At 44.0% G+C, this 11,810-nt stretch overlaps 1 protein-coding gene across 4 annotated transcripts in view; it reads left to right on the plus strand.

The window, feature by feature from the left end:
* LOC119062518 (uncharacterized) overlaps positions 1-10,788 on the plus strand; it is a 48,252-nt gene extending 37,464 nt beyond the window's left edge. For 2 of the 4 annotated variants that reach the window (XM_037163512.2, XM_037163517.2), the window contains one exon: positions 6-10,788. In XM_037163512.2, the coding sequence (XP_037019407.2) occupies positions 6-97 (92 nt within the window). In that variant the 3' untranslated portion in view covers positions 98-10,788. The remainder of the gene's footprint in view (positions 1-5) is intronic. The other 2 variants (XR_005084992.2, XR_005084997.2) reach the window with 2 other exon arrangements.
* The last annotated feature ends 1,022 nt before the right edge of the window (positions 10,789-11,810 follow it).

Consider the following 11,810-nt stretch of genomic DNA (forward strand, 5'->3'; position numbering starts at 1 on the left):
TGAAGAACCAGGCGATCCTCTATCTCTGGGACACATGCTGAGTAAGTTCAAAAGAAGATATGCCCCACAGAGGTTCCAGAATGACCAAGATGCCTGACCTCAGTTCCTCTCCACTTACACGGGAAAGGCTGCCCCACATGTGAGTTTCAATTTCAGCTCCATGGTAAATCCTTCCCTGGGTTGTGGAAATTCACAGCTCTTGATTCACATGAGTCTGAGGCTCACAAAAGCCTGAGTCTCTAGGGAAGGCAGAACTGTGGTCAATGGTCTAGAAAAAGATAAGACTGCTGGATCTCCTGAGCCAGGTGACAGCCCCCCAGGTTGAGTGTCTCAGATGTCAGACACAGCTTTATGGGGTATTGTGATTGCACATGACTGACAGAGAAGGATGCCCTTGTTCCCAGGTGTCCTATCCATGGTAGAGCTGAAGGAGTCAGGCCCAGGACTGGTGAATCCATTGCAGATCCTCTCCCTCACCTGCACAGTTTCAGGGGGCTCAGTCACCAGACTTAGCTACAGGATTTCGATCAACCAGTCCCCAGGGAAGAGGCTGGACTTGGTGGGGTAGTGGACAGGGAGCACAAGGTACAACTCAGTTTTTCAGGGGCAAATCTCCATCAGTGATGATATGTCCATGAGCCAGTTAGCCCTTCAGCTGAGCTTCCTGACCACCAAGGACATGGCCCTGTTTTATGGGGCAAGTGACACAGTGGATGGAAGTCAGCGGGAACCCTGCATTTCTGTGATAGTCTGGGATTGCCTCTTCATCTGACATCTGCTTCTGCATCTTCTCCAGAATTGGGGTTGGAACACTGACAGGACAGACAACTCAGCAGCAAATGGCAGCTCCAAGGACTTCCAGGCCATCAGTTCTCAGATCAGTGGTCAATCCTGACAGAGAAAAAAAATGTCTAGTTGTGTTGGTAATTATCACAGCAGCCTAGAAAAAGCACCTGTGGCTGCAGACACTGTGCAAACTTGGAGGGACTCCCACCTAAAGTAGCTTCAGATGTTGTGTGTGATAATGCCCACCTACCAAGTGATCAGATGGAGCACAGTTGTAACACGATTGAGGTCTTGCGAGAGCCAGTCAAGCATCTGTTTTGGGGATGAATTGGATTCTGAGAGACAGGACAGGAGCCTGGCTCAGGGTTTGTTGTCCTCACAGGGTGAAGACTGGTGAAGTTTCTCATGTTGGGCGGGAATTTTGGTGGATGGACTGTCCCACCAGGGACAAAGGAGCTATGACCAAGGCTTTATTATCAGCATGTCAAGATGAGGAATGACATAGATGAAGAGGATGAGGCCTGAATGCTCCCAGACATCCTGAAAAAAACTGTGTTTGGACATCAAAAACCACTTAGCAGTTGCAATAATAAGGGAACGGGAGCTCGTCATGCATTGTGTGAAGAGCAATCCAGGGTTATGAGCAAGTAGATAAGAACAGACAAGGGATTCGACAGGGATCTTGTTGAGACACCTTTAGTAGAAGTTTCCACTGTCTGAGATTTTTGTCTTTGCTTTAGAAGTCATGGGCCAACTGCCTCTTTCAGAGGATTGCAGCTTCTGGAGTGTCTGAGAGCCCTGACTTAGACCTCCTTCACTGGAGCCATTCTCAAAGGTATGGACTTCATACTTGCTCCGTGAGCTATGAGGTGTGGATCCAGGGGCACCTGTGGAGTTTTACTGTGGCATTTGTTAACACATTCAATAAGGTCTCACCTGTGAGGTTCATAAGCCATTTCCCCTGATTCCTCATTCAGTAGACTAATCCCAGTTTAGTGATTTTGTAAAAGATACAATCACTTTGCACTTCAGTTTTCCTCCTTCTGAAACCTTAACCCATCATGAGCTCCCAGTCCCCTTCCCAGGGCATCAGCCTCCTGATCTCCTTCCAGCCAGGTATCAGGTGAACTCAGGGACAGCAGATTCCTAGGTTACTGTATATGAAAAGGAAGCAGGTCAAGTCATTTGCAAACTTCTCAGAACACCTGTTGGCTCATAATCAGTGCCTGTGTCTCTCTGGAAGAAGGTGACTCCAGGGGCTCAGCATCCCATGTAGTCTAGGAAACTGGGAGGCTTCCTGAGACCTCTTCTGTGGGAAGGAGATGCCCTTCCCTGGGGGAAGTGAGACTAAAGGAAAAACTCAGTATGTCTAACAGATGTCTCGGCTGCAGGTGCTAACCTGAATGGCTCATTCCCTGAGACAGAGGTTGCACCTGCACTGCAACCCACAGGACCAGAAACCTCAGGCAGGTCAAGGAAAAGAGTATTATTTACTATGTAATTGTTTCTACATAAAAATATACATATTTTTAATGAAATTATGATTATCCAATTTGGCAACCATGAGTCTACATAATGTGTCTCATTGTGCTTGTGAGAATATTTGTATATTGTTGTAGATCACTGTGTGTGGTTTCAGAGACTGTAGCCCCATGAGAGCAGGACTTGAGAGAGGCCAGTAAGTCTCTCTAGAAAGCTGGGAAATGCAGGTAGCAGGCACAACCCAACACTAACACCAAGGGTTCCCGTGGAAAATCAGGTCTGAAATGTACATTGAATCCTTTGAAGCTTGCTCTGCCTTGCAATAGCCCTGTTGATATAAACCAGATATTTAAGTTCAAAGCATAAGGAGTGAACTCCCTGATTCATGAAATACACCTTTACAGCCATTTGATGTTAGCATGTCTCACAGGCCCTGACCTGAGATGATCTCTGTGTTTCTTCAATTGTTATGTATAGATAATGTAATTTTTTATGGCAATAGCCTTTTGGACATTGGTTGATAAGCTATGCATGTGTACTGTATCCTCCTGCACTTCCTGACCCTAATAATAGCCAAGTAGGAGAAGGGCTCAGGGTTTTTGCACTAGAGGGAATTTCCACTCCCTTTCCCTTCAGAACAACAGATTGTGTCCCAGACAAGTTATTCTCATCTGCAGCACCTGGGAGAGCTCCACTGGCCAGGATCTCCCACAGTGTATAATGTTAATCAATTTTACTAACGAATCGAATGACCCATGAGGTTAAAATAGTGTGAACAACTCAGCCAATCCAGATTTTATTTTAAACATAGAAAGAGAGCTGTCCATTGACATGGTTCAAAGGTGTCTCAATACCCATGCTGTCTCCTGCTTGAGAACTTCACCATCAAGTCCAAGAGAAGAAATGTGCTCATGACCCAGGAGAACATGGGACAGTGACCTCATTCCCTCCCAACTTTTAAGATCAGAGAGCCCCACATGAAAATTTCTCTTCAGATCCAGGTTAAATCCTCCCCTGGGCTGTGGAGCTCACAGCTCTCCCCTCACATGGGACAGACATCTCTGGGAATGGTGGAGATGAGTTACAGAAGAATATGAGACTGCTGGGTCTCCTTCTGTGCTTGGTGACAACCCCCCAGGGCTAGTGTCTCAATGTCAGACATAAATCTATAGGATGGTTGTGATTGCACATGACTGACAGGGACTGGTGCTCCTTGTCCCCAGGTGTCCATTTGTTGGGAACTGCTCTGCCTGGTTTCAAGAGTTGTAACTACCTCCCATGGCTAAGGTTGAGTGAGCAACCTCCAGAATGCAAGCCACAAAGAGACAAAGCTTGTCTCTGGTAGCAAACATTGCTTTTGCTTCATCCCCCTGCCCCCAATGCATGGTTGGATAGTCAGAGATGGGTACAACTCCTCAGAGGAGGGGCAACCTAACCCAGACATGATCACTTGGGAGACCATCATGGAAGGACTCGGGGGGCTGCAACAAAGAGGAAGTGATGGACCCTCACCCCCTTGGGTATTCTGACATAGCCCGAGTCCCCATGTCCTCTGGGAAAAGCGCTTCCTGCTCTAATCCACTTAAGCCTGAAAACCTGTGATGGGGGAGGTGGTGCAGCTTCTTGCCAGCTAGAGCGGGACCCAGGGTAGTCAGGCATAAGAAAAAATTCCTAAAAGTCCCATGAAACCTGCTTTGCTAGGAGTGCTTTCATTCATATGTTAAGGGTCCGAGCAGGAAATGAGTATGTCTCCCAACGTTTCTGCAAAACCCCCTTTCCTGACAGACACTGACTCAGACTAAGCCCTCAGATTTCTTTGATATGTTATCTACTGTTTGATCCTTGCCACCTGTATTCCTCTGTATTACAACCCATTAAAAGTTATTGAGGAAGGGGCTCCAGACCTTTTTCCTCTGAGAGATTGGCCACTTCTCCTCCACAAGCAGATAATGTCTTGGTAGTGTTACTTTCATCCGTGGTGGATGAGGAGTCTTTCGGGCAAAGTCGCCCCCACATCCACTCTCAGGTGCAGTTGCAGGAATCAGGCCCAGGACTGGTGAATCCCTCTTGGACCATCTTCCTCAGCTGCACTATCTCTGGTTACTAGATCACCACTGGTCACTGCTGTAACTGGATCCATCAGGCCCCAGGGAATGGACTGAAGTGGATAGGGTACATATGTAATGATGGAAGCACTTCCTACAGCCCATCCGGATCTTGAGAGATCTGCACCTCCATCTCCAGAGACACATCCAAGAACTAGTGCTCCATGCAGCTGAGCTCCACAACCATTGAGGACACAGCTGTGTATTACTGTGTAAGAGACAGAGTGAGAAGAAAGTGTCAGCCCAGACACAAACCTCTTGTCAGGAGACAGGAGGAGTGGCTATATGGTGGACCCAGGACACCAGGGAGTATTCAAGACAAGAGTAGGGACAGTGGAAAACTACACTTACACTGCTCCACAGATGCTGACACTGGTCCACAGACTTTGATACACCAGGATCACTTTTTCTGCCTATGCTGTTCCTGCATCAGCACCTGCTTCTGCTCCTGGGGAGACACCCATCCATGTTCCCCATGGTACTAATCTTAGGGCTTCTTGCTCTGTGCTTTGAGAATGGGGACCTGTAGCTATACGTCAGAGAGACACCCCACAGTTCATATCAGTGTTGGCTACACTGACTGGAAAAGGGTACCTTGGTCTGACCTTCTCCAAGACAAGCCAGTACATTCTTACCATAGTCTCTGAAATTTGCAGGTGCTGGGAGAAAACAAATCCACAAGGGTCGACACTCTCTGGTCTTCATGTCAACCATGCTTGCTTTTGTTTTGTCATCAAAGTTGGTCACTCATTCGGTTCCAGTCAGTATGTTGATCCTGCCCATGTGCTAGGAACAGGGGACAGGGGAGACCTGGGTTCATTACTACAAATACCACCAGTGTGTGTGTGTGTGTGTGTGTGTGTGTGTGTGTGTGTGTGTGTGTGTGTTTGTGTATGATTTATTGAGCAGTAGAAATGCATGTGACAGTAGGGCCACATGCAGGGATACTCAGAGGGGACCTGCAAGCAGAAGAACCTGAAAACCTCAGAGTCCCCCAAAGCTCCTGAGAGCTTCAGGACTCACCAAGGTCAGCTAAGCCAGTGCATCTGGCAGTTGCAGCCATTGGGCTCCCTGGTGCCTACACAGTGCACTGGGCAGAGAATTCCTGCAGAGTCATGGATCCAGTCGGGTCATTCTCTTTACCCTAAGATGTCTAAACACATATTGTCCCTGAGAGAGTGTCCTAAGTCAAGACTTAGCCTTTAATTCTGCACTAGAGCCACTAACAGGTCCATGTCCTATGAGTCAAGTCAAAAGCCTCTCCTGCAGGGCTTGGGCTGGGCAGCAGGGGGTTCAAAGGACCCACAACCTCAGCCTTTGGTTTCAGATGCAAGAGTGAGGGAGTTGGGGAGGGATTTTCTCTGAGGGTCTGGGTCTTCCTCTTTTCATAAAAAGCATCTCAAATAAGGATTGGACATGAGATGACTGTAAACACGCTATTTCATCAGAGAATTTAACACACTAAGACAAGAGAATCACAGTCAGTGAGTGTATTCCTGGGGCTTCTTTATATCTGAATGTTAAGGAGCCAGAGACAGGGATGTTTTTTACAATTTATTCAGTCCTGCACTTTGAAGACATGCTGATCCAAGGAATAAAACCTACAGGTATTAAAGCCCAGACCTGGTCCAGGTGGTCTCTGAGTCACTCAAAGGTAGGTTTTCAGTGAGGAGCATATCCTGTGGGGGCTTATACCTCAATGGGAGGAGCTATGTCTGCACAGAACTCACAGACCTGGCAGGGGACTTATACCAGGTAACACTGATTAGGACTAGTACCATGAGTCTCCTTTGAGCATGATCTGTCCTCTACCCTCTGCCAGGTGGAGTCATATAATCAGTTATCATATGATCTGCCTGATGACTATGCAAACGAGAATAGGTAGACAATGTTAACTGTGGGTCTGTCTGTGCCCTGAGAGCATCACCCACAGCCACACCCTCCCCTGTGAAACAGTCCCTAACTATGGACTTGACCTTCAGAGCCCTCTTCCTGGTCAACAGTGACTACAGATTGGGAGCCCCAAAGGAAATGAGTTGAGAAGGAGACCAGGGACAGTCAAAGTGGATTTCCACCCACCACATCCTGCTCCCCGCAGGTGTACACTCCCAGGTGCATCTGGTGCAGTCTGGGGCTGGGTTGAAAAAGCTGGGGCCTCAGTGAGGGTCTCTGGCAATGCTTCTGGATACACGTTCATGAGCTATGCTATGTTCTGGGTATGACAGTCCCAGGGGCAGTTCTGCAATACTTGGGCTAGATCAACACAAACCCATGTATGCCCACTGTTTCTCAGAACTACTTTTCTTCTCCATGAACACTTCTGTTGGCAATGCCTATCTGCAGATTAGTACCTGGATGTGCAAGGATACAACCGCATATTACAGTGCAAGAGTGTCAGTGTGATGACCCTGAGAAGTGGAACAGCTGCACTGTGCTGAGAAGATGATAGGGCAATTATCCTCATGACTTCCTCACATGCAGTCATGGATCAGAAACAGAACTGATGCAGCCACAGGCACATCAGGAATTCAGGGGAAGTTTCAAGGAACCAAATGCACTGCAAGGAAGAGTCAAGAAAGATGCTCCTTAAAGGACCTTTGATATTTACTGTGCATGGGGACACATTGGGATCTTCCATGTCCTCTGAATGAGAAATGTTCATGGAGGCCTCATCTGGGTATCTTGGTCAGGGTCAGGTTTAATGATTTTGACCGTATTGACTCCCCAGCATGTTCTAAGACACCCCCATTTCTGAACAATGGAAGTGTGCTTGGTGAAAAGTACATGAATGCCAAGCAGGAATTTCTATGCCCTTGTCTCTGGAAAATCATCACAGGGATGACATTCAAGGAGTGAAGTTGAGGGTTGACAGGTGTTCCAGGTTCCACCACAATCTACAATATCATGGTGTTCTAATATTCTTCAATCACGTAGAGTTCCTAAGGAGTCTCCTTACCTGAGACCACAGCCTCGTGAGTGTCCCTGCCCCTGGGCAGTACTAGTCATCATACAGCAGGAAACAGGGTGGGGACATGCTCGACAATGGGAGGCCCACATCCAACCTGTTCCATGTTCCTATGGCAATAGAATTAATTCTCACATAGCTAGGGATGCCATTTCTACACATTTATTCATGTACAAACTGCAGGATGGATCATGGAATTCTTTCACTGGACTGAGGTTAAGGTGGTAGAAAGATCACCTTTTTTTCCAGAGGCTCAGGCAGTGATCTCTTCTGAAAACATGGGTTTCCCCAGTTTATGTTTAATTCCTCAATCTCAAGGAGGATACTATTAAAAATGGACTATTTGGAGATGTTTAGGTCATGACAGTGCTCAAAAAAAGCAGTTATTGCTTTTCTCAATAAGCTCAGAGAACTTGCTGATGCTTCCACAACATGATGACCTGAAAAGAAGCTGTCTGATGTGAACCAGGAAGGGAGCCCTCACCATAATGCACAATAGTGATGAAACCAAAGGCAACTCTTACTACCCACAATTCCAACAGCCAATGCTCGAGAGTCAGAGGTTGATGTAAAGGAGAATGGTTTGGTTCAGGTGCTGGCCTGCAAGAGGATGAGAGACTCTCATATCAAAGCCCATTAACATCTCAGTGCACTGAGGTTTTTTTTATAAGGGAGAGTGACAAAAAGAACAGAGAGTTCAAGGGGAGTGGCTGTGGACGTTCAGGCAGTGTCCTTTCTGGTCCCGATACAGATCGTTGTCACAATTCTGGAACTGGTTGGTGCCAACTAAATTTTTGCCGTTGGGCCACTTGTGTCACCTGAAACTGTGGTCAAGGTGGTTTGTTCTGCAAGCAGGACTAGAACTGGTAGCACATGCAGTATGCTAACAAAGATACTGTCAGTATGAGATACTGTTTAAACTTAGTACTTCTAACTCCATTTCATAGTAAGTCTCAGCAGTATAAAGTTTTATTTCATGTTTCAATTTTCCTGTGCCATTTTCTTCCTCCATATCAATGGGTCTATTGGTGTCCTGTGAATCTTCTGGGGGAATTAAAAACATGAGCCTGTTGGAAAGCAAAATCTTGTGAGTTAAAAGCAGGTTTATTTTTTTAGAGGTCCTTGCCTAGCAGATTCTATCTCCCTGGCATGGGAAAAGCAAGTCATAAAGCACTTCAAAACAATAAACATAGGCATTATGGAGCAAAGAATATTCAATCTAATTAAAAATCCCTTCTCTAAGGATGTGAGTCCCTGCAGTATTCATGAAAATAGACTCATAAACCAATCTCATGTTCCTTCAAAGAGACAGGTGTGGTAGCCAAATGTTTGTTGATTCCAGGGGGCCTGTCACCTAATTTAGGTGATGCTTGTTTCCATCTGAGCTGAAGTGCCAATGTAAGAATAACAAGAGGAATGATGGTCTTGCAAACTTCTCCTTGTTCTGGTAGTATGCAGTCTAAGCAATTTAATTATCTAAGACAACTGTAGCTAGAGAGTCCAGAGGTTTCTGAATATTAGGAAGTGAGATGCCCATTTTATTGGATACAGTGGTTTAAGTCTTGGAGAGATTCTAAAGTACATACTGATGTGCAGCTGCTCCCGAGCAGGGTAATACAGTACATCTAAAGAAATATTCATCATCTTGTATTTCTCCAGGGAGATCTCAGGCCATTTGTGTGCATGTTGATTGATCATTTTGTGGTCTCATCTGCCCACACAGTTTTAGTTACTTGCTTATAGATCTCAGTCAGGAGCTGGTCCCCTCTCCCTTCCCTGAAGTTGCACCTGGAGTTTGGTTACATACTACAGTGGGACCTGGGAGAAAGCTGTTTCCTTTTAAAATAAAAAACTTCTTAGGTCAGCAATTTACAGATCAAGACCAGTTCCAGCAAAAGGATGGGGCATTCATCTTAATAGAGAAAGCAGTGTGATAACTTTAATCTCTGAGTTGACATTTTAATAGCCTGAGATATGCTTCTTGCTGTATTTGTCTTGTTACCCCAATGACCAAGACTGAGTTTTTTGGTCAATTTGGTGTTTTATACAGAGTTCATGGGTCCCAGGTCTATGTTTGGCTCCTGTGGAGAAATAATGATGGTTTTAGAGGTGTCTACAGGAGCCTGTTGGCCCTCACATCCATTATTCTAATCAACATGCCAGTTCACCATCTGCCTATGTGCCACTTTTTCCTCACTTGTCTTCACATGGCTGCTTCCAGGCACCTGAGTTTTCTGTCTTGGGGATCATTGGTACCTGGCCTCTCATTCTTGCTCTGATTTTGTCTAACTGCCTACACTATTTCCCACTCAAGAATTTTGCCTCTGAGTCCTTTTAGGGGAAAATGGTGCCAGACTATTCCTGCAACTGCTTCCTGCTGTGGAGGACTATCATTGTCCTTCAGAACCAAGAGATCCTTGCTTTCAGTAAGAGGGGAGATGAAGCCTGAACACAGACAAGGATGGAGATGGTGCCTGGAGGTGGTTCTCCTTGAGTCAGAATAGGGCTAGTAACCTGAAGGAGTCAAATTGCTTTACTAATCTCATTATTACTGAAGCCAGAAAAAGTTAGGATCCAATTCTATTTGTAAGTTTTAAAAATGAAAACAACTTAGTGAACTAGAGTTTAATTTCCATAACTGTGTAGTAGAGTATACTGAAAATTAATTTCTCTACGTAGAATCATACTTCACTTTTATCAAAAATCCAAATTAAGACTAATTCATTTATAGCATTAAGTTCAGTTTTGATCTGGCCTGGTTATTTGCAAAACATAACAAGAATACCAACTGATCATGTAGGGTCTATTTAATGTGCTTTGCTGATATCTTATAAGAAATTGCCAGAATGAGATTTAGTTACACCATGAAGCAAAGGAGTCAAACCCCCTGGTTGCTATTAGGTTTTACCTGCAATACCTGTAACTTTGAGTGAGTTCCTTAAGTTCTTGAGGTTTTCCAAAATGTCCTGAGCTCTCTCCTGCCATCTCCCAGGAAAGCAACCCTCACTCCTTGCCTGGAAAGACTGCCATGAACCTTCTGAATAAGGAAGGTGCCAGGCCCTTTCTCCAAGTTACTTTTATTAGCTTCAGGGTATTTCTACATGCCTTAAAGCTTTTGCTGACATCCAGAGTCTAGCCATGTCTCTCAGACATGACATTCCAGCAAAATTCTTGGCTAATAAAACCACATTTGGAAAAATGGCTTTATGTGTCCTGTTATGAGTAAATCAGGTTCCTGCTTGATTTATTAAAACAAATGTATTGCAATGGAAATAATAACAATCATTCATTAAGTTTGTCCAAATTCCAGAGGGGTCAAACAAGAACAAAATATATAAATGCCTTAATATTGCTTCTTAAAGTATAATTTACCAAACTGCTTTAAGAAAAATGCAAGGCTTCCTATATCTAAAAAAAAAATGATTACAAATTAACAATAGTTTAAACAAAGTTACAAAGCTAAAATAATCTTCAGTTCATTCTGTTCCATAATAAAATTTGTTTATGCTGATTATTTTTCAGTATTTCTATAAATCCAGTTATTCCATAGAGTTCCAATAATCTTTATCCTGTTAAAAATATGATGTGAAAATTTATTCTCAGAAATACAGAATATAGACTAAGTCAGAGTCCTTTCCGTGATTTTCTCTGAAGATGTAACATATTTGGAAATGCATCAGGATGAGACAATGTCTGTCCCTATATGACAGAAAAGAAAACTTAAAATGACCTGGATATAGATCTGATTATAATGTGATTGACAAAGAAATTTGCTTTTCTTAAACTACATTTTAAGATATTTTAAAATGACAAATGAAAGTATATCAGAACTTTATAACCTCTCGGAGATTTTCATATTCTCTAAACATTCATTTTAATTATATAAAATACATGTGTTAGAACATAGTTATTATTCCCTTATTTGATGAAACTTCCCATGCACTAGAAGCATATCAAATAGGCCTCATTTATTCGAAAATTTTTATTTATGAGAAGAAAGTACAAATCAATGTGGAATTCCAGAAACCCACTGGAATGACCTAAAGTCTATTTTAGGTCAAGAAATTTTTTTTAAATTAAACCATGTGAAGTTTCTCATACTTGATCAAAATATGATATATCATCATGAGAAAACAATAAATCATTGGTTATTTATTTACACAAAGTAGCAATAAAGGTATGAAACATAAATACAGGCTAGCACAACTCTATGTCTTACAATAAATAATATGTGTTTTTTTCTGCCCTGGCTGGTGTGCCTCAGTGGCTTGAGTACCAGATTATGAGCAAAGGGTTGATGGTTTGATTTCCAGTCCGGGCACATGCCTGCGTTGCAGGCCAGGCGGCCAGTAGGGGGCACTCGAGGGGCAACCACATAGTGATGTTTCTCTCCCTACCTTTTTCCCTCCCTTCCCATCTCTTTAAAATAAATAATCCTAAAACATCAATTTCAAAGAACCTATGCACCACAA

Source organism: Artibeus jamaicensis, unplaced genomic scaffold, assembly GCF_021234435.1.
Source record: "Artibeus jamaicensis isolate MK-2021 breed Jamaican fruit bat unplaced genomic scaffold, CSHL_Jam_final contig_761, whole genome shotgun sequence".
In the NCBI taxonomy this organism is placed as follows: domain Eukaryota; kingdom Metazoa; phylum Chordata; class Mammalia; order Chiroptera; family Phyllostomidae; genus Artibeus; species Artibeus jamaicensis.